Here is a 26,481-nt window from a genome sequence, read left to right on the forward strand (position 1 = left end):
AACCGCTACCCTGTTGGGGGGCCAAGGAGCTCACTGTACTGGTTCACCCCCACACCCTGAGTCAGAAACCTCACCCTTCTTCCCAGGGCCTCTGCCAATGCTCACCGCCCTCCAGCTCATACTGGACTACTGACTCCCAGGGAGCCCCTCTCTGTTTGCTACCCCCTGTTCTTATTTTCCCTCCAGCCAGCCTGCTCATCTTTTGTCACCCATCTGCTCCAGCTGGGGATGTAAGCAAGTCTGGTACAGGTGCACCTGAGCCCTAACACTCCCCACCTCTTAAAAGCAGAGCTCATACTGGGAAAGCCCCAAGCACTTGGTGCACGGCCCTAACAATCCTTCTCATTCCTGGAATCTCAAGGAGCAGCAGTGGACAGCACTATCTTTTCAACTATGGCTGTCCAAGAGGTCATGTGACTTTTCTACTTCATTTAAAGCAGGGGTCCCCAACCCCCGGTCCGCGGCCCGCCTCTTACAAACCGGGCCGCGAACCGACCCAGTGGACCTCCCGCAGGCGTGCCTGCGGGAGGTCTACCCGAGCCGCGGGACGAGCGCTCCCTCCGCAGTCATGCCTGCGGGAGGTCCGCTGCTCCCGGGGCTCCGGTGGACCTCCCGCAGGCATGACTGCGGACGGTTCGCTGGTCGCGCGGCTCAGCTGGACCGCCCGCAGGCACGCCTGCGGCAGCTCAACCAGAGCCGGTGGACCTCCCGCAGGCACGCCTGCGGGCGGTCCAGCTGAGCCGCGCGACCAGCGAACCGTCCGCAGTCATGCCTGCGGCAGCTCAACCGGAGCCGGTGGACCTCCCGCAGGCACGCCTGCGGGCGGTCCAGCTGAGCCGCGGGACGAGCGCTCCCTCTGCCAGTCCCTGGTCCTGAAAAGGTTGGGGACCCCTGATTTAAAGTATCATCGTAAGCCAAATTCTAGCCATTCCCACCACCCCCTTAAGGATTTAAGATGTAATATTTTTCTTCTTCCATTAGCAAATAAAAATAAATTGGAACACAGTGTTATTTTGGGCAAAGCTGTCCCAGAATTGTTCAGATCAAATGGTTTTAACAGTGGTCAGATTTTTAAAAAAAATCATTATTAGTCACAAGTTTTAGTTGCTATCATTTTCAGCTTTGCTTAAAGGGATAACATCTATAGCAGTGCTTCTCAAACTTCTGTAGTAGTGACTCTTTTTACACAGCAAGCCTCCGAGTGTAACCCCCTCCTTATAAATTAAATCCAAGTTTCCTGTACTCTTATTCTTTTCTCTTCCATGTTGCTGGGTGAAAGCTCCACACAAACAAAAAGGGGAACTTGCTAACTATGCCTCCACTCCTGCAAACTGCTTCATGCAGGCACTGGAGTCAATGGGGTTCTACTGTCTACCTGCTTGGAGCAGTTTGCAGGAGCTGGGGCCTAAGCTGGAGAGGACACTGAACTCAAAGACAGGTGACTTGGGTTCCGGCTCATCTCAGCACTGACTCGCTGTGTGACCTTTGGCAAGTCACTTTATCTGTCTGGGCCTGTTTCCCTTCCCCTCCCTTTGTCTATTAGATGGTAAGCATTTGGTGGCATGGACTGTCTCACTGTTTGTACAGTGCTTAGCACAAGGGACCTCTTGGCATTACTGTAATACAAATAATAAATGGTTAATGAGGTGGGGAAGACTGAAACTGATTATACATAAAGCCAACAAAATAAAAGCAAAAGCTTCCCCCCCCCCCAATCTTTCAGTTATGGAAAGCTTAGGTAGTACTTGTAAAGATACCAAAGAGTATTCAGGCAGAATGGTTTACTTTGGTTACATATTTGTGCAAGTTAAGCATGTGTGATTTCATGAAACAGTCACAGGAGGGCAGCAACAGATCAACAAGTTGTTTTAGTTTTGATGGAAGGGAGATATATATGATAAAGCCTTCTAGCAGGCCAGTATTTATGACAATACTTCGTAAAACACAGTAGAAAAAACTTACTGGCCAAACGGATACAAACACCACTTCAGGTTTTCTAAAAATCTGTATTTACACAACTTTGTAACAGAAGCTGACTGAATATTTTACAATTGCACACAAATGTATTTGGCGTGAATGTAAAAATGTATGGCGTGGGACACTCTACCATTATTTAGCGCCGCTCCTCATTGTAAATGACAGCAGGGCAGTTGCATAATCACTGAAGGTTTTTACTCAGTACAGTCTTTGCTTGCACAGGAAAACTACATAAGGCCCCAGATCCTGCAACAAGTAGCACATATACAGGCTGCAGAGATTTCAATGGGGCTCTGCACAATTGCAGCAGGGCCAAGGTCTAAGCATGTCTTTTTCCTACCATAGATGTAGAAGCCAGTTATACAGGGACATATCATTCAATATTTCACTTTTAACAAAACAACTGAGGGCACAATCCTGCAATGTGTTGATCATCCTGAACTCAGAGCTGAGGTTTCTCAGCTCCACACAAGATCAAGTCCTTACTGATTATGCAAATGTTAGGAAGGATACATCATGCAGTGTACTTTTTCTCCCCATGTTTAGTTTTGTGGTAGTGGGTATAATCATTGTACAATTCCTTAAAGACTTCTCTTATGCCCATCTGTAGCGATGCATTTAAGAACTTGATGTCCCGTTCAATGCAAAGGTCTAGGATGTGATATATTCCCTCAGTTAGATGTTTCTTTACAGATGGATGTAAGGTCACCTAGGAGATGAACAAAATCCCATGAAACTTTTTACTTTTCATAGTTAGGATACGTCAAATGACTGGAAATAAAAGTACTGACAAGACACAATCCAAGGTATCAGCCCATCTAGATAATGCAAAATATTAGATAATAAATTAGCTCCCTGATTTTGTAAACCTGATTTAAAAACACAGCAGTAATGTATAATCCTGGATATTATGATGTGCACTGGTGCTAAGTGTTCAGGTATAGACTGTTATTACTTGGGACAATTTGAAATCATCTCAACCAAAAAAAACCCCTACAGTAAAATATTCTAAGATACCTATCCTGGAACTGATTTTTCAGCAGCTTTTTGTATACCTCTCATATTCAGGAGACAGAAAAATAGCCAACATAGTAGCTGCATGCTGCACACTGAAATCTCAGTTAGGGACAAGTCTTTCTGTGAGCCTACATCTAAAATGTAGAGTTTGTTTTGCCTCTTCCACTTTAATAAATGTATTTATCTAGCAACTTTTATCCAAGAATTTCAATTTGCTTTACAAGCATTAATTACAGAAGCCTTAAAGAAAACCCTCTGAGGTGTGGGTTTACTTGACCCATTTTAATCCTGCAGAACCCCAGGCACAGAGAAATTAAAAGACTTGCCTAAAATCATACAGCAAGCTAATGGCAGAGCTGGGAATACAACCTAAAACTGCTAACTCAGTCCCTTGCTGATCACTAGACATGCTGTCTGCCCACAACTGCCATAATCCTCATAACAAAGCTCATCAAGGCTGACTCTGGAGTGTTTTGGGGCTCTAGGCAAACTGGAACACATCCTGTGATCATAACCCACTCACTGAACATTTTACTGCCTTAGGTTCAGGTGGCCTCTGAAGCTGATCATGCTGTTCTTGCCACAGAAACAGGTCTTTTCTCTGCTGAATACCAAAATTAACTTGGTGCCTCTAGACCTGTGCTTCTGCACTCCAAGCATAATGAAAACTGCATGAGAGGCTCTCATTAAAACTCAGAATTTTCCTCTCTTTCTCAGGCAAGTAATAAACTCTTCATTATGGAAGTAAACTTCTAATCACTCTGTCAGAGCCAGGCTCTCTTTCTGCCCTGAGGGGACAGAGCAGTGAAGGGGCAGAAGTTGCCTTCTAAGAGGATGAAGAGTCAGCTGATAGCTGCATAGAAGGAACAGTATGAAGTGCCACTATAATCGAGAAGTTGGGTCAATTTCATACCTGGTGTAAGCAGATACATCTGAAGTGGAGTTACACCCCATCTGAATTTGGCCCCAAACCCTCTTGACTATCTTTACTTTACAATGCAGTTCCCTCTAATCACTTTCCAAAAACCTTATGAGATTTAAACAGCTGTCACTGTAGGCTGGCAGTTACTTTGACCTATAAACATTTTATGGTCTATATAGTTAGCAAGACCAATTTGCATTACAGAACTCTTGATGGGGGATGGCTAAGTGTGTGAAGAGTTATTCCGCCATTGCTGAATTATACGACAGCTGAGATAACGTGTGAAAGGTGAGATCAGGCATATGGAAGAGGCTGCAGGTGTACCCAAGACCAACGATGGCGTTTTTTAGGTTTGTTTCAGAATAATTAATAAGGGTCTACATTTGTAGCGATAAATATTGATAAACTAAATTTTTCATCAGGGGAAACTGCCCTTTATGACAGAGAGTAAAACTGTGTGCAGCCTTTGTAAAAATCTACCTTGAAAAGGGGTTTCTCCTCTGTTCTTTCAGAGCAGCATAAGAGAGGTCACAAGTGCGTTCTAGCATGTACAGGCCCAACCCCTTCCCCCTTTGAAATTGATCCTCTTAAAAAAACAAACCTCCATGTCACCAATTCAGTAAGTGTCCCACCAATTCATTAACTCTCCTCCCCCTGCTCCTCATGCTCAATTATTCCCTTAACATATGAATCCCCAAACCAAAATTCATTTGGGCAGTTATTTATCATAATAAATAAACTAGTTAGACATATGGTTACACTGCACCCTTTAGCAAAAGTCTCAAGAGGCCTTACACTCTTAACACAGAATCAAATAATTTGAAAATGTCCGTATGTGAAAATTAAAACAGACACCACTTTCTGAACAGTCAATGCTTCTCTAATTACCAAGCACAGCTACTGAGCAGGTTTTAAAGAGTGAGGCTTGGAAACAGTTAAACTGCATGTTCAAACCAAAGAGATTCAAAGTTAATGTTGGACTACGTTATTTGCAGAACAAACTTATGCTCTATATATGAAAGACACTGTTCTGAAACACTGGGGGCTTGTCTAAATGTAGGGTTACCATATCTGAACATTCAAAAAAGAGGACACTCTATGGGGGTGTTAGCCCCGCCCATAGTCCTCCCACGCTCCGCCCCGTCCTCGCCACCGCACCTCTCCTCATCCCCTGGCCCACCGCTGCGAGCCTCCTCAGTCCCCCACCCACTGCTCAGCTCCTCCCACCTGCCACTCACCTCCTCACTCCCCTGCCAGAAACCCCTATGTCCGCCCCGAGAACCTCCACCTGCCGCTGGCTCGTCGCTTGCCTACTCACCCCCACCCACCCACCTGCCACTGGCTCCCTCACTGCTCGCCTCTTCAACCCCGCTGCCCTTTTCACCCCCCCTGCTCACCTACTCAACCCCCGTTGCTCACTGCTCACCTCTTCACCCTGCCCTGCTTGCCTACTCACCCCTCCTGCCGCAGGTCCCGCTGGCTCCTAGGATCAGGGGCAGCCGAGGGGTCTCCACGTGCTGCACCCGCCACAAGCATGAGCTCCATGGCTCCCACTGGCCGGAAAAAGCGTCAATGGGAGCAGCCGGAGCCACGGAGCAGGGCTTGCAGGTGCCAGCAACACGCAGAGAGCCCTCTCCCCCGCCCCCCAACCCTAAGAGACAGAGGGACCTGCCGGGGGGTTAGGTGAGGAGTCCCAGCAGTGCTTACCTGGGGCAGCTCCCAAGAAGCATCCGGCAGGTCCCTCTGGCTCCTAGGATACAGTGAGAGGGCCCCGCCACCGCAGCTCTGATTGGGCAGGAGGGAGCCAGTGCAGCACACAGAGACCCCCCTCTGCCTCTGTGCTTAGGCACTGCACCCTTTACTGCAGGCTCCTGCTGGCAGGCGGGCGCCGACAGCCCCGGGACTTTGGGTTACCATACATCCGTATTTTCCCGGACATTTTTAGCTATTTAAAAATTCCATGTCTGGGAAAACACAGACGTATGGTAACCCTACTAAATGAAGAGTTAGTTCCTCGCAGTAGCCTGACGTGTACTAACTGTGTGTGGACCCTGCTGCCATGCACTAACAGCTCCGTAGTGTGCTTTGATCTACCTTGTTTTGAAATGGGGGTAGATCAAAGCTCACGAGGGACTTTTACTGCACAGCAGCACGGTCCACGTGGACAGTTAGCACGTGGCATGCTAGTGTGGGGTAGATTTTACACCCCAGCAAAGTTTAAGATCAAATGATGCACCCGCTTTTAAAAATTTTGGCCATGCATACTCTCTTATAGGGAAAAGCTACTCTTATTCAGAAACCACTGACTAGTGGATTTTTCTGTTTGTTTTATGGGTTGCCCCTCCAAATGCTCTAGTAATATCTTCTGAGCAATGTTTGTTTACAGTTTTAACTCCTCTAATGGGGAGGGGGGAAAGGGGGCTTGGTAAAAGCACCTTGCATTTACACTGACTTAAAATATTTCCCCCCACCCCTTTTCTTCACCCCTTCATCACCTGGAGCCCCCACAGCTGCAACTGATACCAAAGCGGGATTAACCTGGTCTTGGGGTGGGGGGTGCAGTTTGTGGAAAAGAAAAGGAAAGGTACAAACATGAAAATGATTACAAAGAGTGAGAAAGCAGAAGCTGGCAGCTTCTGCTGAGGATGTGGAAACAGGTAGAGCAGATACCAGAGAGAGCACTGCTGTGAATGAGGTGCTGAACACTGCTAGAAAAACAGGTAGGGCAGGCATGCCACAAAAAAGTACACAGACAGAACTCTGAACAGCATGTGAGCGAGTTGCAGAAGGACCTGGCAGCAACAACTTAGTTTACCCCAGTTAGTCCTACTGGGGAAAAAAAGACAAGACAGGAGCAGCTGGATTTGTTAACACCAAAGTTATCCCCTTTGGGAGTTCCCTATGGCACTACTTCCAGTAACTCCTGTCCTTCACCCATACCCAACTTATTGCTGGGAAGGGCTCTGGCTGCAGAAGCTTGAGGAAACTGATCATACTGAACATTACTTGAAAGGGTGGCCGAATTATGTGGGTAGCTAAGGACAAAATAGTCTGTTCAGCCAACTGAAGGTTCAGGCAGCACAGGTGGCACTCTCAGTAGCTGATACTCAAAGATTATCATCATGTTAAAATGCAGCAGTACTTTGCAAGTATGATGTCAGTCTAGAGACAGCCTGAAGTTCTGCTCATGTGAGATGCAGCCCAGCGAGGCACCCAGTAAGCTGTACAGAAGTGGATTAAGCCAGACAACAACTGTGGAGATTTTTGATCCTACAGCAGTTGCTCCAGATGGCTGATAGGATTTGGATATTTGAACAGCAGCCAAGGACAGCAAGACAAACCCGCCTGGCTGGGCGAGTGCAGAAAGGTACCTGAATATCAATGGATCAGGCCCAGAGAAGCTAGTACACAATGCAGTCCTTGGAAAGACTTTGCTGCAAGGCAGCCCTTAGCACTAGTACTCTCTAGAGCCTTAGCTGGGGCAATTTCAATAACCAGGACATCAGTAATTAGGGTAAGTAGGCAGGATATGGAGCAGCTGTGTGTCCAGCACAGAAAGGAAAAAGGCCCAGATGAGGTTTTAACCTAGGACAGGGAGACATGTAAAACCCGATCACTAGCACAAATTAATTACAAGAGGATTTTGCAGGCTTTGATGGACACAGGCAGTTTTCCAGGTTAGCCAATTTGGATTGCATTGAACAAATTAGTAATTCAGAAATTAAGTCTGGCTGTAAGGCGCTACTCCAGTGTAGATGTCTTTCTGACTATGCAAGAGCAAGAATATTTGCTTTCAGTAGAACTGGGGAATGACCTTCCATATGATTTGGTGTTGGATGAGGGCCCCCCCCAATAGCTAAAAAGTCAACCCCTCTCTATCTTGGACAGCAATCACTCGAAGGAAGTATTGCTATTTGAAGATTTGTTACCCAGGGACACAGAGCCCAAAACAAGGGTGAAGGAAATGTTTGACAGCAGTGTTATTGAAGTTGGTAGTCATACCTGACAGGGAGCTTCCCTGTGGTCTGGCAGAGTTGCAGATTGTAAACAATATTCTTAAAGGTCTGTATGATAAACTGGTTTTTATTTATGGGGAAATAAGCGAACAACCTCCTTGTGGAGCATTGTTTTTCAATCTGATCAGATTGGCAACCATTTATTCTAAGTCAAACTTCTTTGACACCCGTGATTTTAAATTTACTACAAGAGTAAAAAAAAAAGTATCAATAGTAATAATGATAGGCTCTTACAATTTATGTGTGTCTATCTGTCTGACAAGGAATACCTGACCTTCAAGATTAAGGGCACACAGGGAACAACAGAGTGAGATTGTTTGATTTAGATTGTAAATAAAATTTTAACACCCCCCTCCCCCCACCAAATTGCCTTTCATGACCCCCCCCTCTCATATTCTCCCCCCCCCCCTTTCCGTCGCTGTAATCTATGTCGAACATTATGGGGTTACACCGGCACAGCTACAGCGCTGTAGTGATGCTGCTATAGTTCCCATAGTGCAGACATGTTCAGTGCCTGGCACAGGCACACTGTGCCAGGATGGGGTGAGATGCTGAGAACACACATGCTTAGTCTGTTGCATGCACACAGACCAAGCATGTGTGTTCTCAGCATCTCACCCCATCCTGGCACAGTGTGCCTGTGCCAGGCACTGAACATCTTCATTCCCAGCTCCCCATCCTGGTTTCAGCACTGTGGGGACAAGTTTTGAAGGGAGGTATGGATGCAGGGAATTTAGGGGGAGGCAAATCTGAAGCCTCCCCTACTGCACAGCTTGGACCCCTCACTTCCTCCCCACCCTCTCCGATTTCTCCTTTTCCCCTAGTAACAACGCATTTGCGGTGTGGGGGTGGGGGGGGGGAGCTTCAGGGCCCTTCCCCACTGCTGGAGGCAACATGGGGAAGGAGGGGAGCTCTAGATTCCTTCCTCTGACTGTGGAGCAGTGGAAGGAAGGGGAACCCCAGAGCCTGTGAGGGACTCACAGGAGGAACTGAGAGGGATGGAGGAACTTGAAGGGGGTGGGAGAAGGGCAAAGATGGCTCCATTTCCCATCTCCCCAAGCATGTCACTGGAGGGGAAGGTACCCAGTTTTCCCCCTTTCTGGTTCTGCTCTGTCTGCACTTCTGAGCCCCTAGAGAACAAAGGTCTCTTTTGAGGACGATCCCTTGTTCACTGCGGTATTATAGAAAAGCTACTTTTTTAGAAACCCAGTTCTTAGTCAAAGCTCTAGTCATCAAACTGGGCTTTCAAACAGTGTTTGGCTGATCCCTTCCACTAATAATGAATGTCATCTAGGAGTGCACTGGGCCCTCAGGAGCTATAGTGCACAGCTCTAAGGGGTGAAGGCTGGCAAAGCAGAGAGCGGGGAAGCTGCAGATCAGGAACCCCTTGATCAAATGACCTTTAACGCCTGCTTTCCTTTGTACACACTCAATTCCATTGTTCAGGAAATGGTTGAGGAGGATGTAACCATCCTAACTGCTTACTGGACTCTTTCCTCTGTTTAATTAATGTCAAATTCTTGGCAGTACTTCTAAAGATTAGAGACTGGTTATAGATTTTAGAGCACTAAATTAATCGCTCTCAAACCAGAAGTTTTAGTCTGAGGGTAAAACGTGCAAGATAAACTCCTACAGAATGCAGGCAGACAGCAAGGCATAAGATGTGCGAACACAGTCTCGGATAACTGCCAAGAGTGGGGCTCAAACTCAGCGCATGGGTGTGCTCAGGTTTAATGACCACAGCATGTCACCTTTCACCACTCACCTTCTGTGAGAACAGGCTGCCTACAAACTCTGACTTCAACAGAGCCCTAGTCTTGCTGCACACGCCCATGTGGCTATCACTCTCTCTTTGGTTCATCAGAAAGCTCAACCTGACCTGGAGAAGTAAACTTTATCCTCTAACTTGTTCAATATCACTTCCCCAAAGGGGCAGTGGTGTCATGTACTAGCCAAGATAATTCTAAGCACCTGAGATCAAGTTTGGGAGAATTAGAACCATGGTTTGAGCCGCAGGAGCAAAAAATTAAAGAAATAAACAAAACAAAAAACCACCACACCAGAGGAACCAGGTGATTTTGTAAAAACAATTTTTAAAGGGGTATATCATCTCAGGAACCTTTGCTCAGATGACCACAAATCTGGACCACTAGCCCTACTCTAGCTGTTCCTCATAGGGATGTAATTTCAAGACCTCCAAGTCAGCATGTGGATTTTAGAACATTTAAAATAGTTGTCTTTTAAACAGTAAGTGACTCTCAACCTGAACCTTATAATGACTTTAAGGTGGATGACTGTGTATTACCTTCTGCAGTTCAATCACGTATTGGGCCACTATGAAGACAGAAAACACTGTGAACTCCTCTGTTTTTGCAGCAATGTGACTATACATCCTTTCTATCAAGTGTGCACATTTCAATACAACTCCAAACTCATCAGTGTTCCCTAAAACAGAAATCAAAGTGTGGTTCAAAATTAGAGATTAAAAAAATTGCTATACAAAAGACAAACTTCAAATAAGACCAACAACTAGCCAGCCATGGATTCATATTTTGGATTTCCCAAAATGCATTTGGCTGGCTAGTTGTTGGTTTAAAAGCAACTGTGCCCTTATGAAAATGAACACTCCCATATAACACTTTATAGACTCTCTTTCAAGGGCAATGTTGTTAAGAATAAAGGCTGTTTACACTAGGATGCAGCCAACTTTTGTTACATGAATTGAAGCAGAGAGAAGGGCGGGGAAGGTACCTCCCACAGTCCAGCCCTCTGCCCAGTTAACAGGAAAAAGAAAAAAAAATCTCATGTTTTTGCAAGTGCCACTTACAGAATACTTTAAAAATTAGATGGGACCGAGGACTTGAATTTTAAGGAACAATCCTTCACTGACAGGCATGAGATAACTTAACAGAAATTAGGGAGGAAAGTGGGGGGAAATCTAGGCATGTGTCTTGTTTTTTATTATTAAAATACAATAATTCTGCAGGGATAGACCAAGTGAATCTAAATCACAGGATTTCCTGAATCTGTAGCTTTCCACTGATTCTTCTCCTTGGAAAATGTGGATATTACTGAAATGTATAAGCTCAGCTTTTATGCCATGGGTTCACCAATGTAACATTCCTCTCTCCCCTTTGGAATATTTTAATGTACACTTGCCTATCTCTCTCTCTCTCTCTCTCACACACACACACACACACACACGTAAATTTCAAAGCAGCAAACTTGGTTTTAGCCACGTGAATTAATGGAGTCAAATAAGTAAATCCCAAGTAACACTTTAAACATTTACAAGATTCTGGTTTTGTATCTAACACACAGCGATGAACATGTAGTCTGGAGCATAGCTAACATCTGCAACACAGGGCTCTGTTTAGTAGCACATCTATAAAGCCCTCTCCCAAGTGCACTAGTGTAAATCAGCACATTTGGAGCCATCACACCAGAAAAAACATACTTTTCCTAACACCATCACTGACCTTATACAATGGGGCTACTTTGGTTGTTTCTGAGTGAGAATGCAAAGGTGGGGGAGAAGAACCGAAATAAGATACAAGGAGCCTTGCCCTTGTCTGTGTCATGTCAGCCAGGGTCACAGTTCGGAATGAAAGCACTATGCTAGTCTCCCAGGATGAAGCCTGGAAAGAACCTTTCAAAGAGCGTCAGAGCGCAGATTGCTATGTGGCTCATCCTCACTTCTGCCTATGTGAGCTTTTGAGCCACGATCTGGCCCTGGGACTTTGCTTCAACTTCTAATGTTACACACAGCCTGCCCTGTCCTACACATTCTTCTGTGCATTGCACCCAATCAGAGTCGGGTATGTTAATGAAAACGATGACACAGCACCTCTGTCTCCTTTCTGTCGCCCCTCGTGCATAACAGAAACAACCAGCCTATTGAAGCTGTTCAGGAAAGATGGAGCTGCTTTTAGCATCACCTGCAAGAACATCAAATGAAAGAGGATCAGATAATACCTAATGCAGTACAGAAAAAAGGCTTTGAGAATGGTTCTTTATTAAAGCAGAGCACACAGCATGACATGCAACACCCCAAAATAAGAGTGGATTTCTGTGCTTTAAAGGAAGGTACATTGACTGTAAGCGCTACAGGGAAGGGACTGTCTTTTTGTTCAGTTTCTACCGCTGCTGGCACAATGGGGTCCTGGTACCTGACTAGGGCTCATAGGTGCTATAGTTAATACAAATAATTATAATCATCTCAAAGTAACCCCACATCCACAAAGCAGAGGTTGAAAGTTATGCTAGTCTAATGCCTGGGACATTTACTGCCGTCTGTATGGAATCAGTGCTTGCCCAAGGGACCAGAGATTTAAGGACCAACACACTTATTTATCTGAAAACGGTTTAGAAAAATCAGCTTTCAGCTGACATAGGCACTAGAGGGAAAATTTTCAAAAGTGACTTACACAGCCAGGTGCTTAAGTCTTATTGATCTACAAAGAGACTTAGGCTAAGTGCCTATATCATTTTTTTTAAATATGGAATTTAGGCACTTTTGAAAACTTTGCCCTAATCTAACTTTAGAGGTTTTGTGATAATCTGCTTCCAAATATCGGTTATAATTTCAGAACCTCTACATGTTTTCAACCTATGGTCACAGGTCTGGGATTGGCTTCTTAAAATTTCTGATCACCAAACCTTCCCCACCCTCCAGCCCTTCTCCCTTCACCTTAGGGTGACACTGCAGTATGGAGAACAGCACTTCATGAATTCCCAGGAAGATGCTCCCATACTCCTCCATCTTCAAATGATCCAGAGGGACAGTCAGAAGAATGCTGAATGCCAGTGTCACATGATGGGGATTGGAGAGAATCTCTTCTCCTTGCCTCAGCAGGGCTGCTACCGTCTCCAGTATAGGAACAACAATGGTGGGAATCAGCAACTGGTCCTGAGAAGCCTCTTTGGTTTGTATCTACATGTGAAAGTGAAGACAACAACAACAAAAAAGAATGTGGCTGTCTACAAACAGCCCCTTCTTCCACACTAAAGAACTGTACTTTTGAACTTGAACCAGCAGGAGTACATTGGCGCAAACTGCAACTGCATAAAGCTTCATCCGTACTAATCAATCCGTTTTAGGCATATGCCGTGCACCATATCCACACACAGCATTCCCTGAAAGCACTGCAGGGCCTGTGCATTGTTGCATCTATCCCACAATCCCATAGAGAAGATGCATACAGAATATGGTAGACAGGGTCTATTTGCACCTGTTCATGTTTTTACACTGTTTCAATGGATATTTCTGTCCTTCACAAGCATTGATTCACCTACCACGAAGGGCAGGAGAAATGCTCTCACAGGCATTGTAGATGCCATGGCAGGGGATTCCCAGTCACCCCAAGCCACTGCCAGACAATCTCTGGTCCCAGAGGGTCAGACATTGTGATGGCAAGCACCAAGACCACTACATTTGGGTGCAGCACAACACAGGTAAGGAATCGGATTTAATTATCTTCATTCACTTATTCAATCATTTTTATAGACTCTTTTTTATTTGTTGGCTTTTTGCTTTGCTGTAAGGCCAAACTAACAGTTTTTTCCTCCTCTGGATCAGAACAATCATTGCCCAGGCCTGGAGAGAGGCAACTCTCTAAGCCTCTCCATGTAGCCTAATGAGACACGTTCAACCCCTACACAATGCAGTGCAGCCCCAAAGTGACAGTGATGTTAATGAATGAGCATTTGTGCCATGCCAATATACAGGGATATACTTGGGGAAATTTGGGCCAAACGGTGTAAATGGATCCTAGCCAAACTGATGTCAAATGTAGAATTTCATTTTTTTTTAAATATATTTCTGTGTATGTTTCAGACACAATAGCTACAGGCTCTGTCAAACAAAAGTGATAGGTAATTTATACTGTGGGAGTTACTTACAACTAAAGCTGTGATTATCTGTGGGCTGGTAAACCAGAAAGCTTTCTCTTTCTCTCCAGTTAATGGGCAGCTGAGCAGCAATTTGATTAGCGTAACAGCTGACAATACTTCCTGCAAAAAATGGATAAACAATCACTGCAAAAAGATAAATATGCTCACTTGAAATACGGCACCTCTCAGTGGAAACATTATCAGCAGTTCAACAGAATTTGTGCTGAGCAATAATAGCATTCTGTACTGTCTATTTTAAAAGCAAATCATGACATTAAAACATGATAAAATAAAGGCAGATCAACTCATGTACCAGCCCATTATAGATAATGGAGGGAGGTAGTGTGAACATAGCTTGAGCCTGCCATATAACCAGCATAATGTTTTACCAGCTAACATGTCATCACATATTGGCTTATAATAACTAAGATGAAAACACAGAACATGAACGTACTTCAGCCTTGCAGTCCAAAAACACGTGGATTTCAATGCCTATATCCTAGGGCGATTAGTGTTACACAAACAACGTGGAAAGACTAGGTTAGATTTTTTTTTTTTTTAAATGGACATTATCTACAGAGATGACACAGGCACCTTTTCCAAATGGGCAGGTCTGGGAGCCAGATACTCCTGAGCTTTAGCACGGCTTTGAGTTCCAAGTCACTTAACCTTCCAAGAGGGGTCTATGCCAGGCTTGTTTGCCAAATTTCTTCCCAATGTTACAACTACCAATTCAGTTCCATTGGTGACAGATGTTACTCATGTCGCTTAATGAACTACTGGAAGATGCTCAGATGCTACAGTAATGAGCACTGTATAGGAACCTACATAGAATAGAATAGTAGGAGCACTAATATAATCAGTGCTTCACATAACTGCTGGTGTTTAAAAGCACCATGCCATCTGACCCTATTCAGAGTAGGTTTGGACAATAAAATGGTTAAAATGCCAGTGGCTGCAAGTATCTTGTCTATGCTACAGCTTTGGTGGTAACAACAGTGAGAAATTTTTAGTGATAAAACCTTTTGTCTGGTCTAGGTCTCGGTTTCTCCATCTGAAAAATCGGAATAATTGTACTAACTTACCCTCCTCCTCAAAGCAGTCTTGTGATGATCAGTACCTTTGTGTTTGTAAAGCACTTTGCCTATGAAAAGTGCTCAGTTAGTGCTAAGTAGAACTGTGATTAGCAAAGAACCATCCACACTACAAGAAACGTGTATTAGCCTGTGCCAATTTACACCTACAATTACAAAGAACAGACCACACTAGGTGTGACTTTTAAATGAACTAGGCAAATCTTTGTTTTGAGTGAATGAAATTCATGGACTGAACCAGCTTCCTGGTAATCACCTACATAATTAAGACAATTTTTTCGGGGTGCTGAGTCTGAGGACTCTACTGGATAAACACAATAGGAAACATAAGTAAAACTTTTATTTGGCCAGTTTGTCGTGTTAGAATTAACACATAGGAGTCGACTTTCAGCACTGTCTACAGGAACTCACTGATGTGAGACTCCTGTTACTATTACTGGAATCAGAGTGCTAAATGTCCGGGGCTCCTACTGAAAGCTTTCTTCATAGGTAGCAACTTTCTCTCTTTTTCACAGTGGATTCTATCGATCTCAGGTATTTCTAGGGCACGCTTCATCATAGTATCTAAGCACCAGTTTTATTGCCATGTAAGCTACCATGAGTGTGCAGCATAACATAGAAACACATTTAAAGCCGAACTCCTATTTCTTCCTCATATCGTTTCAGTCTTTCTTCCTGCCAATTTTATCAGATACCATCCATGTTCTATTGCAGTTCTTCAAGCCATGGAGAGACAACTAAAGAAAATAAATTATAAGAAATAAGCCGAAAGTTCCCTACTTTAGGATTTTGTTTCCAAATATTGCTAACTTCAAGTCCTTGGAGCACCAGCCTCATCATGACACAAAACTCTTCAGTAGTGCAGCTTTCCACCAGCTGGGTCATCAATTCTATCAGCTGCATTTCTAGATCTTGAATCACCTGGACTGTGGTGCCAGGGCCTGCATATTCAAGAGACACAAACACGTCTGAATTGCTTATCCACATTGGACATTACCATTAAAAAACCCTTTCAAAATCAAGCCTTGAAAAAGAGCTCTCTGTGTGTGTCTTTTTAATGTTCACCCGCACAGAACTGTTTTCTCCCACCTACCACAGCAGCAGTGGTTCATTCAGAACATTCCCATCCTACTGTTTATCCCGCAGTCATTATCTTGATTAAATGCCTTCACTGTGTGAAAACACTATAATGAGGCTTGTTCACAAGCTAGGGGAACAAGCTGATCACAAGCTGCAGAATATCAGGGTGTTGGGAGGAGATCCACACAAGACATGAACATTAATTGACAAAGCATAGATCTCTGTTAAGCAGTGACCAGGTCTCCTACATATTAAGTCAAAGTTTATATTATTTATGACTAGTTTAAATTTTAGTTTACTTTGCAAGCATATTTTTCTGCTCCACAAACACCCCAAATGTAGCAGTAACTCCTGGGATTTGTGGCAAGATTTTCTGAGGAGAAAATTTTAATCTGTTTAAAGCCTGGCACTTCTACAGCACATTTCATCCGAGAATCTCAAAGCATTTTATCACCATTAATTATGCCTCTGCACTAAATAAATAGGATACCAGCTTTGTACAGGAGTAGAGTGCAGTACAGAGATTTTAAGAGGGAGTCAGCAGAAGAGCCAGGGTCAGAATTTGGTAATCCTGACTCCCAGTCCTGTTTTAACACTTACATCATACTGCCTCCTATTGTGAATTCTGTAACTGGAAAGAATTGAGATACACAGCATACAAGAGACAGACTATAAGAAATATTATACATAGACACTATATAAAAATCTATTTGCAACTCAACTAGCAAGAGCTTCAGCCAGGCTCACAAACAGATTTACAAAAAGGCTTCTCCATACAGAATTGTTCTACAATTACTCTGTTAGGGATTAAGCACATTTGTGATTCCCTAACAATTAGGGAGTAATATAAATTTGTAAGATCACTGTAGTAGCAAACTAGACTAAATCAAACCTTTTCAGGCATCAAAGACAAAAATAATATTGCCAGGGTTTTTTTGGTACTACTACACTGCACATGTGCAATGTCAGTATAGGTTATATTTTAAATGAGGCAACATGGCATAGTCATTAGATCACACTGGCAGTCAGAAGACCAGGCTCCCCTAATCCCAATTCTGTCACTGGCTCACTGTGTGCAGGTGATAAAGGGTCTGGTTTTCAGAGAGGCGCTGAGTACCCACAGCTACCATGGACTTTGCCTGGAGTATATTGTGTTCAGCACCTCTGAAAACCAGGCCAGTAGTCTTTCTGTTCCTCAATTTCCTCACCTTTAAACAGAGATGATACTTATCTACCTCTGTAAGGCCCTCTGAGATCTTCAGATGAAAAGCGCTGAGTTATTTAACTAAGCTGATCCATTAACTCCTTCAGTGCTAACTGCTATACCAGATACATAAGACCAAAAAAATGCATCTTCAGAGCAGTCCCCAAAAGTTTGACCACATTTGGTGAAATGGTCCTAATCAGAATATTTTTTCAAGGGTGTTTCTCAGTGCCTTGGGCCATCACTTATAGAACACTGTAGTATCATTTTTAAAAGGGCTCAGGGCTACATTTTCAAACCTTGATGGATTTGTGTCACAAAATATACATGTGCACACACAAAACATGTATTAGCATACGCAAAATACATATTTTTGCATAAAAACAGAGCACTTAGGCATATGAGTAATTATTTCTGTGAAAACAAAGAGACCAAAATAACTACGTGGCTGACATCCACAAAGACCTTCCAGAGGAGACCACTACCAAGACAGGTCAACATTGCGTCCCAGTCATGACAACAGTTTCCCTCTAAAAGCTTCCTCCCCCCCCTTTTTTTTTAAATTAAAGATAGAACCCATTTGCTGATGGGCTAGCATAAGTGGGTATCTCATGACTTTCTTAAGAAATTCTTGGATGCTTTTACCCACCCCTGTATTCCAAAATTAACAGAGGAGCTGAAGAAAAGAAAAAAGCTCTGTACCAGCAAGTAGTTTTTTTACAGCATGAAACACAGTGAGCGGAGTCTCTTCTCCAGGATACAGATCTGTTACTGAGCAAAAAACAGTTAAAAACTGCAAGGCAGAGTGAAGGAACTGGAGATGGCCTCCTGCAGAGGTCAGCTCTCTCAGTATCTGAATGTAAAACTTTTGGTACAGTTCAGTGTGGGAATACTCCCTATATTTTCCTGGGTCTTTAGGATTCTCTTGCTCGCCTTCCATTTTCATAAAGCCACCCGTGGACATGTAGCTCAGATCTGCTTTCAGTAGGGTTGTGACAGATGGGATGAATGCCAAAGGCAAAGGCTGGTCTTTGGTGAGGTTTCTAAGGCAGAGTTGAATGGCTGTTCCTGTCTGGAGGACAGTTGGCTCCAACAAAACAGACAGCATTTCTGTCAATTTCTGTTTCTTCTCTGACTGCTGCTGGAGGTACAGAGTCAGAACATGGCAGAGTGTGGTTAGTGGCACTAGGAACAGCTGACTGACTGCAGTGTTCCAGGGCTTGCCTCTGTCTGCATCAGCATATGGTTTGCAGCTCGCTAGGAAAAAAGTGAACTTTTCCAAATTGAGTTTCAGGCTCTGCCTCTTTTCAACTATCATCTGAAGAAAACATTCCAAAAAGGTTTGGATCACCTGGAGAAATTCTGCCCAGTCGGGAGTGGTCAAAACATCAGCAAAGCACTTGCTGGCTGCAAACAGGGCGGTCATGACAGCCTCAAGAGCATCACTGGCATGAAAAACTTTAAAGATGGAATTGACACTTCTGCCAGTCTGTAGGCATGTTAGGAGGTGGAAGCAGGTAATTAGAAACTTCAGTGATAGCAACTTACTGCAAGAGACGTTAGCTCTGGTATTGGCTACCAAGGATAGCAGCAAGAGAAAACAACGGGTATGGTCTGAAGGAAAAAGACTGTCAAGTTTCAAGGCAGAAATAATCTCTAGTAAATGCAAAAAGCTTTCTATCTGATCTTCTTCCAAAGTAATGGGGGAACCAGCCCTTGTTAACAATAATATATGTTGAGCAATTTTTTCCATTGTTGTCCAGCAAATGAAGGCTTCATCCTTTGATTGATTGTTTTTTGACTGTGCTTCCACCATGCCAACCATTTTGCAAGATGAGAGGACTTCCTCATGCCATGGTATATTATCTGCAGACAGCTGTTGAATAGGCTGATCTGCGACGCCCTGAGTAGCAGAACACAGCACACTAGCGCACTGCTGAATAACGCGGCTTATAAAAGCACACTGCAGCACCTTAATTTCTGGAAGAAAAGTACTATGCAGCAAAGCTTTAGAAACCTTTTCAGCTGTGATGAAGGAATCCTGATCTGCAGAAACTCCCGGAGTTTTAGTTGATGATAAAATCTTCAGAAGCACATCAGCAACATACTCTACATCTTTCAGAGAAAGATGAGGAATCAGGATTGTTAGATTTGAGACTACAAGGTACCAGTGTGCAGCTGGGTAGGTGAGAGCATTTATTGCACTAATGTTGCCATTCCAAGGTTCTGACTCTTCCGTGCTCATGCTTGATCTTCCAGAATGAAGGATGAAAGCTGCGGCATGCTGCAAGGTGTGAAGATCAGCTTCAGTCTGAAAACTGGTTTGCATTAAGATCTTTTTTATTTTCTGAAGCATGAGCAATTCTAAGCAATATTTACTAGCTGAACAGAAATTACTTGAGAGTCTCACTACCCTCTTCCAACACTGTCTATCCACGCCAGAGAGAAGGGCTGAAAAGTCCCAGCTCTCTGCAGCACAGTCAGTAACACCACCAGCTGCTTCAGCCAGCCGAGACACATATTTGCTGCAGTTTATACTAAGCAGAGTGTCAAGCTCCACACATGTGTAGACAAGGAGGAGTGCAGAGTCACTGACCTTCTCTAGCCAAAGCCCTGGTTTATTTTCCTCTGCCCAGTGATCCTTCAATAGGTCCAGCAATGGATGGATTACCTCTCTCTGCATCTTGTCCAACAGACTCTGAGTGCGAAGGACAACAGGTAATGGGGTGACGTTATCCAAACTCTTCATGTTGAACAGAAAAGTGTGCAGTACTGAGCTCACAGACAACAGTTTCAGTGCCATGTCAGAGTCATCTTTAACATCAGGAATTATTAGAGTCTGACACTTCTCCAGTATGAGGAACAAAATATCCAGAATCTGGTTGGGTGGCAGCTCGAGGAGGCATTCACGAAGTTTTTCCGTCAGCCCAGCAGACAAGACTGGCAGCCTTAACTCATCAGCAGCTGGACGGCAGATCACAGACAGAACCTCTTCAAAGAGTTTAGGAAACTGTCGCAGCTTTGTGTAAGTCTGAAACATGGCATTTATGAGAGTCTCCTGGGGCTTCTTTGTACGTGGCTCAGAGACCTCTGCATCAATCCAAGCTGAGGCCACTAGGTCATCCAGATCAGGCTCGACAATTAAATGATTTAACGAAATCAAGGCCTTGAGACACCTAAACCAAGCTGGGATGGAAGCCTGTGAGTGATTCACCAACATTTCTGCCAGTTTGCGGTAAAACTGGAATTGGGTCTCTTTGTGCCTGATCCGGTCAGCAGCAACGTTATAGATATCATTGCTGAGCACCAAGTTCAGGAGCTGTTCCACAGCAAGCAGTTCTGTACTCCAGTCTACTGGTGAGAGCGTCTCCTGCCATAGATCCTCCTGCAGGTGAGAAATCCTTAGACAGCCAAAAAGCCTGGTGAACATGTGGAAACAGACCATGTGGTTTTCTGCCTTGCAGTAAGAGTCCAAAAAGAGCTTATAAAGCAGAGGTACTGAATTTGCTACTATGATCACCTGGAGTGTTGGTTCACAAAAGCTAGCATCACGGAGCTTGGACAGCACTGTATTAACAGGCATAAGAATAGTTTTAAGAGCCCTTTTCTTTTTCTCTTGTGATTCCCTTTCTGGCAGGAGCTCCTCTCTGTAAGAGGACAAGAGCTCGGGCTGGAAAATCCCAGCCTGCAGCACAGCCTCTATTTGGTTTCGGATTTCCCGGCTCAGATGCTGACGTACACGGCCGTCATCGGCTGGTGTCCACACTCTGGCCATAAGCAAATGCCTCAGGAGCAGACATGGTTGAAACAAGTGGCTGGTCACTTGCCCAAACACACGATTTGGATTGATCTGCTGCCTCTGAATCAGGAGGTACTGAGCAAAGGTCAGCTGTAGGACATCAAACAACAGGGAGGTCACAGCATCTTCTGAGGTCAGCAATTGACAGGCCAGCCAGGAGAGCTTGCTTAGGAGATTCACCATCAGCTCACATTTTGCTGTATAAATGATGGCGAGAGGCGGAGTGGAAAGGATGCCCCTGCAACAACTCAGCACTGTGCCAACATTTCCGTGGGATTTTTGAACACAGGACTCAGATATCCTTTCATTTATGACCTGAAGATTTAAAAAAAATTAAACACCCCATCACTATCAATCTTGCACACAGAAACAAAGGTCATTGGGGAACAGACAACATAATCTTCTATGTGCTGCACAGCTCTCGCTGGACACATCAACAGCACTTAAACAATCATTAGTAAAAGAAGATGGGAAGGAAATAGACCCACCAGTGGTCATTCCTGACCCCAGGCATAGACAACTGATCATATTCAAACTGTAAATTCTTCAGGGTAGGGACCGTGTCTTTGCATGTGTTTGCACAGCATCTGACATGAGGCCCCATTCCTGATTGCCTACTGTAATAGGAATAACAACAGCAGCAATAATGATGCATGATAGTCCACCTCATTCTAACAGTGAGGAAACTTACTTAGTGCTGCAGAGAAAAGAAAGGCAAGATGCCCTCCCCATCCCAACAAGGCCCCTGCCAACAGGGGGAATATTCCTTCCTTATCCCAAATTGGACAACCTATTTAGCAAGGATCTCCATTAGTAAGCAAATAATTCCACTTGTACTCTAAAACAGCCATATGATCTCCCAGAGTTTCCTGTATTAATATACATTTGCAAGCCTTTAATTTAACTCTCTCTCACATGAGTAATCTGAATGAAGTTATCTAGGCTACTTGTGAGACTAGGAGTTGCCTGACTGGGTCTTTACTTACTAACCACAACATTTAATCCCGTTCCATCCTTGATGGTTTGGGGAGGGGAAAACCTGTGAGAGATCATCCGAGTATGAGGCTATTGGGAAGTGTTGTTGCTTTCAATCTTTGTTCTCCACAAACATCAGCTGTCTTGCAACAGAGGGGATAGAAGAAAAAAATAAATACAATGGCCTAAAAATGTAAGCTAATTATCCATAAGTATTTCATACTACACCTCACTCTAAAAGGAAGAATCATATTGTATCACATACTGCAATGGTATTCATCACCTAACAAAGAGTATGGTTTGAGTTACCTGTGCAATCAAAAAGCTGAGGTTGATTGTCTTTCCATCCTTTAAGAGATTCTGTAGTTTTCTGCTATGGAGAATGTTATCCAGGTATGTCCAAAGTTTCTCAACAATTTCATCCTCCAGTTCAAGTTTCTTGTTGTAATATGAAACCAACGCATGGCTCACCCAATCAATCAATACCTGTGTTATTTAAACAAACAAAAATATACAGCTGTGGGTGATTATCTTTACCTCCATGGGAAAAGGTTAAAGAACTGTAGTAGCCACTTCACACCTGAGAATTATGTGGACAGATGCCCATGAAGAATAAGCTCGATGGTAATAAAGGTAAAGGTAATAATTGGAGATATACCAATCTCCTAGAACTGGAAGGGACCTTGAAAGGTCATCAAGTCCAGCCCCCTGCCTTCACTAGCAGGACCAATTTTTGCCCCAGATCCCTAAGTGGCCCCCTCAAGGATTGAACTCACAACCCTGGGTTTAGCAGGCCAATGCTCAAACCACTGAGCTATCCCAGTTCTCCAAGCAGGATCAGGGCTTAAATTTGCAACACAGTTTCTAAACTCAATTTTGGCCCCCTTAGTGCTCTAACCTTCATAGTAAAGCTAATTTCAAGAGTGAAAATGCTGGGTTCCTTTCAGCTTCTCTTAAACAAGCAGAGAAAATTTCTCACATGAAATTTTTATATCAGTGAGGACATTTTTGAGTGAGGGAACTTACGAAAAGAATTGGTGGATTTTCACTTCATAAAAATTGTTCTAATTTCCAAAATGCAAAAACAGCTTATCCTAAAGATTGCAAGTTTATTTAAAATCTTGATCCCCAAATAGAATGATTGCACAGGCCTGATTTAACTTTTTTGGAATTCCTACTTTTTAAGACTCTCTCTCTCTGTATATATGTATATTGTAAACCTCTGAAGCTTTGCAATCAGTAGAGCTTACAAAATCCTTGGGCAGTGCCTGCTTTGCTTACAAGGTGTACAGACATAGTCCATGTACTACAGGGTCTACAGAACAAACTGGAATATCTTGTAAACTCCACAATCACCACTACACAGTTACAAGCGCTAAAGGCCCCGTCTGACCTGTAAAGGATTATAAATGTCATAATAAATCAACACTGAACTTTCAAGGTCCATGGATTGCAAGCTCCTTGCTGACCACTATGGAGCTTCACAGCTCTTACAAAGCCTTCAGACCTACAACTATGGTTAAGGAAGAAGCGCATACTGTAAACCAGTGAGCCAAATAGCTCTCAATCAAGGAAACAATAATCTCTCTTAGCAAAGACAATGGAGTTTTTAAATTCAGTGAGAGAAATAAGAGAATTTTAAAATTATTAAAGCCACTGAAGCCAAGTCTCCCGGAGGAGTAAAGAGGAAGCCTTCAATTTCTGCTCCGTTTTTGTACATAGATGTGAAATAAATAAGATTTTTCTTAATTTTTTTTCAAGTTCTTAAAGAAGATACTTTGAAATAATATTTTTAAAGTTTCAGTTTTCTTTAAAAAGAAAAAGGAAATTTAGACAAAACACATTAAAATACAATTAAATTGTATAATGTAGTTCACTTAACCGTTCCATTAAAGGTTAATTTCATGTTTTAAAGTGATTCATATAGCAATTTAAAAAAACACTTTTACAGATCCTTCTTGTGCTCAGTTCTCAACTAAAATGCTAGCTGGTTTGATAGCTGGATCAACAGGCAAAACCCACCAAACAATGTAAGGTCTGCCCCTCTCAGGTGAAAGGAGGGCCCACAAGTCCCAGAAATCAACTATTTGCAAGGAACAAAAAAAACAGGTCACAGGATCAAAACATGGTATCCAGAGAGGAACACCACACAGAGAACGTGCTGGACAATACCCACTACTCCAAGGAAGAATACAAGGACTGAGTGGTCATGTTGCCCGGAATCACACAGATAATGTGCCAGGAAACAGGTCTCTCAGCCACAGAGAACTCTCCACCACCAGTCAATTTCCCCCTACTGGATTGATGGATGGTCATTTTAGGCAGTATCAGGAGAAGGCTGGCAAGACTTTGCGGGGCCATGTAGGAGATGTGATGAAAGATGCTAGCCTTACAACTCTGGAGACAGAGGTCTTCAAATTTATCCACAAAACAAGTATAGCATGGGCACCATTGTGCTTGTGACCCCTTTCACACAGCAAGCCTCCGAGTGCAACCTCCCTTATAAATTAAAAACACTTTTTTCTTCTATTTAACACCATTATAAATGCTGGAGGCAAAGTGGGGTTTGGGGTGGAGGCTAACAGCTCACGACCCCCCCATGTAATAACATCATGACCCCCTGAGGGGTCCCAACCCCCAGTTTGAGAACCTCTGCACTAAACAAAACTTCCATATAACTAACTGCCTCTTAGTGGTCATTGTTGTGATGGAGATGAAAACCTATTAGGAAACAGACTGGGCTACTTCGCAACCAGCAGCAACAACTTTCAGTTAGTCCCTATTACAGCTGTATTTGCACTAGTGCCTAGAGGTGAAAGGCTATGCCAGGGCTAGGCAACCTATGGCATGGGTGCCGAAGGCGGCACGCAAGCTGATTTTCAGTGGCACTCACACTGCCCGGGTCCTGGCCACCAGTCTGAGGGGCTCGGCATTTTAATTTAATTTTAAATTAAGCTTCTTAAACATTTTTAAAACCTTATTTACTTTACATAGAACAATAGTTTAGTTATATATTATAGACTTATAGAAAGAGACCTTCTAAAAATGTTAAAATGTATTACTGGCACACAAAACCTTTAATTAGAGTGAATAAATGAAGACTCGGCACACCACTTCTGAAAGGTTGCCGACACCTGGGCTATGCAATGCATCATTCATCCTCTGAATCAGCTTGGTCTCCACAGCAATGGATTGGTACATTTTTCTGTATTTGACAATTAAAACAAAATATTTATTGAAAACATACTTGTTCTTTATTTGGAAGAAAGCACTGATGGGAAATCCATGCGAAGTGAGCTAATTTGATTTTGTCTTCCCAAGAGGTTTTTGCACTTTTCAGCTTCAGGTGAATTCCAGAGTAAATTGCAGCCATAGAGACTACTACTGTATCTGAAACATCAAATATTCATAAAAATATTAGATGCACTTGAAATAAACATTAACCAGAAGAATTTAAGAATACCAGAATTAACAGTTATTCCTCTCTATTAAAGCAGACTCTTATTTGGGCTAGCCCTGTGTTCATTCAGCTTTACAATACAAGAGACCTGGGTTTGAGTTTGATACCCAGGTCTGGTCACTGAGGATCCAATCCACTGAAATCAGTGGAAACAGCACTGGATACCAGGCAAACAAGAGCTGGGAAAACCTGGAAGACACCACCACAAACTGGGCCTTTTTATGAGAGGGGCTGAATTACCCACCATTCTTCTGTAAATGACAGGAAGCTGCACATGCCCAGCACTTCTCAGGATCAGAGCCTACATCCAATGCCTAATTTGTCCTAAGGTTTGCATGGTCTGAGCGCCGGCACCTCTAGGCTTGGCAGTACATAGCCCCTGCACCTCTGGGCTTGCTGCATCAGTTATGCATGTAAAAAAGTTGCTTCAGCCCCAGTACGTCCTCCATTACAAAGTCAGCACGGCCAATGCCTACATCTGAACCGCACCCACCCCTCCAAAGGCGAACCAGGGGGGCTGGTATTTAACTACATTATACATCCCGGATAATAATGGACCAGATTCAGTTATGTCCAACCTCCCACGCGGAGCTGCCGCTGCACGCCAGACCCACCCCAGCGTCACCTGAGACCACGGACCCCACCCCAGGCCCGCAACAAGCCTCGGGTCGGGCCAGTGCGCGCTCGCCCCGCTCCGAGGCCCTGCGTCCAGCCCCCGCGATGCAGCCACCCGCCGGGGGACCCTTCCTGGGCTGGGGCTCGCCCCGCTCCGACCCCGCCGCGCCCCGAACAACCGAGCCCGTTCCCGGCTCCTCCGGCCGCAGCTCGCTCACGCCTCTCACCCCCCGCCCCGCTCCGCTCCTCCTCACCCGGCCGCGGCTCCCCGAGTCCCCGCGCACACGTGCTTCCGCCCGGCTCGGCCCGTGGCCTTTGCCCTTCGCCCGCTCAAGGCGCCAGGCAGCGCTAGCCGAGCGCCGCGGCGAGGGCCTCCCATTGGGGGGATCCTCCACGCATGCGCCGTGGCGCCGCCCCAGCCCTCCTCGCT

At 44.2% G+C, this 26,481-nt stretch overlaps 1 protein-coding gene across 1 annotated transcript; it reads right to left on the reverse strand.

The window, feature by feature from the left end:
• Positions 1–2,029: 2,029 nt before the first annotated feature.
• LOC123357041 (unhealthy ribosome biogenesis protein 2 homolog) lies at positions 2,030–26,390 on the reverse strand. Its single transcript, XM_045000295.1, has 10 exons — positions 26,306–26,390; positions 25,224–25,366; positions 22,286–22,462; positions 17,905–21,316; positions 15,699–15,859; positions 13,834–13,944; positions 12,623–12,865; positions 11,780–11,870; positions 10,238–10,377; positions 2,030–2,686 (listed from the first exon to the last, which is right to left on the reverse strand). The coding sequence occupies exons 2-10, from the start codon at positions 25,347–25,349 to the stop codon at positions 2,492–2,494; spliced, it is 4,656 nt and encodes a 1,551-aa protein (XP_044856230.1). The 5' UTR covers positions 25,350–25,366; positions 26,306–26,390; the 3' UTR covers positions 2,030–2,491.
• Between the last annotated feature and the right edge of the window lie 91 nt (positions 26,391–26,481).

This window comes from Mauremys mutica, unplaced genomic scaffold (assembly GCF_020497125.1).
Source record: "Mauremys mutica isolate MM-2020 ecotype Southern unplaced genomic scaffold, ASM2049712v1 000274F_np12_subseq_789416:972485_obj, whole genome shotgun sequence".
Classification (NCBI taxonomy): domain Eukaryota; kingdom Metazoa; phylum Chordata; order Testudines; family Geoemydidae; genus Mauremys; species Mauremys mutica.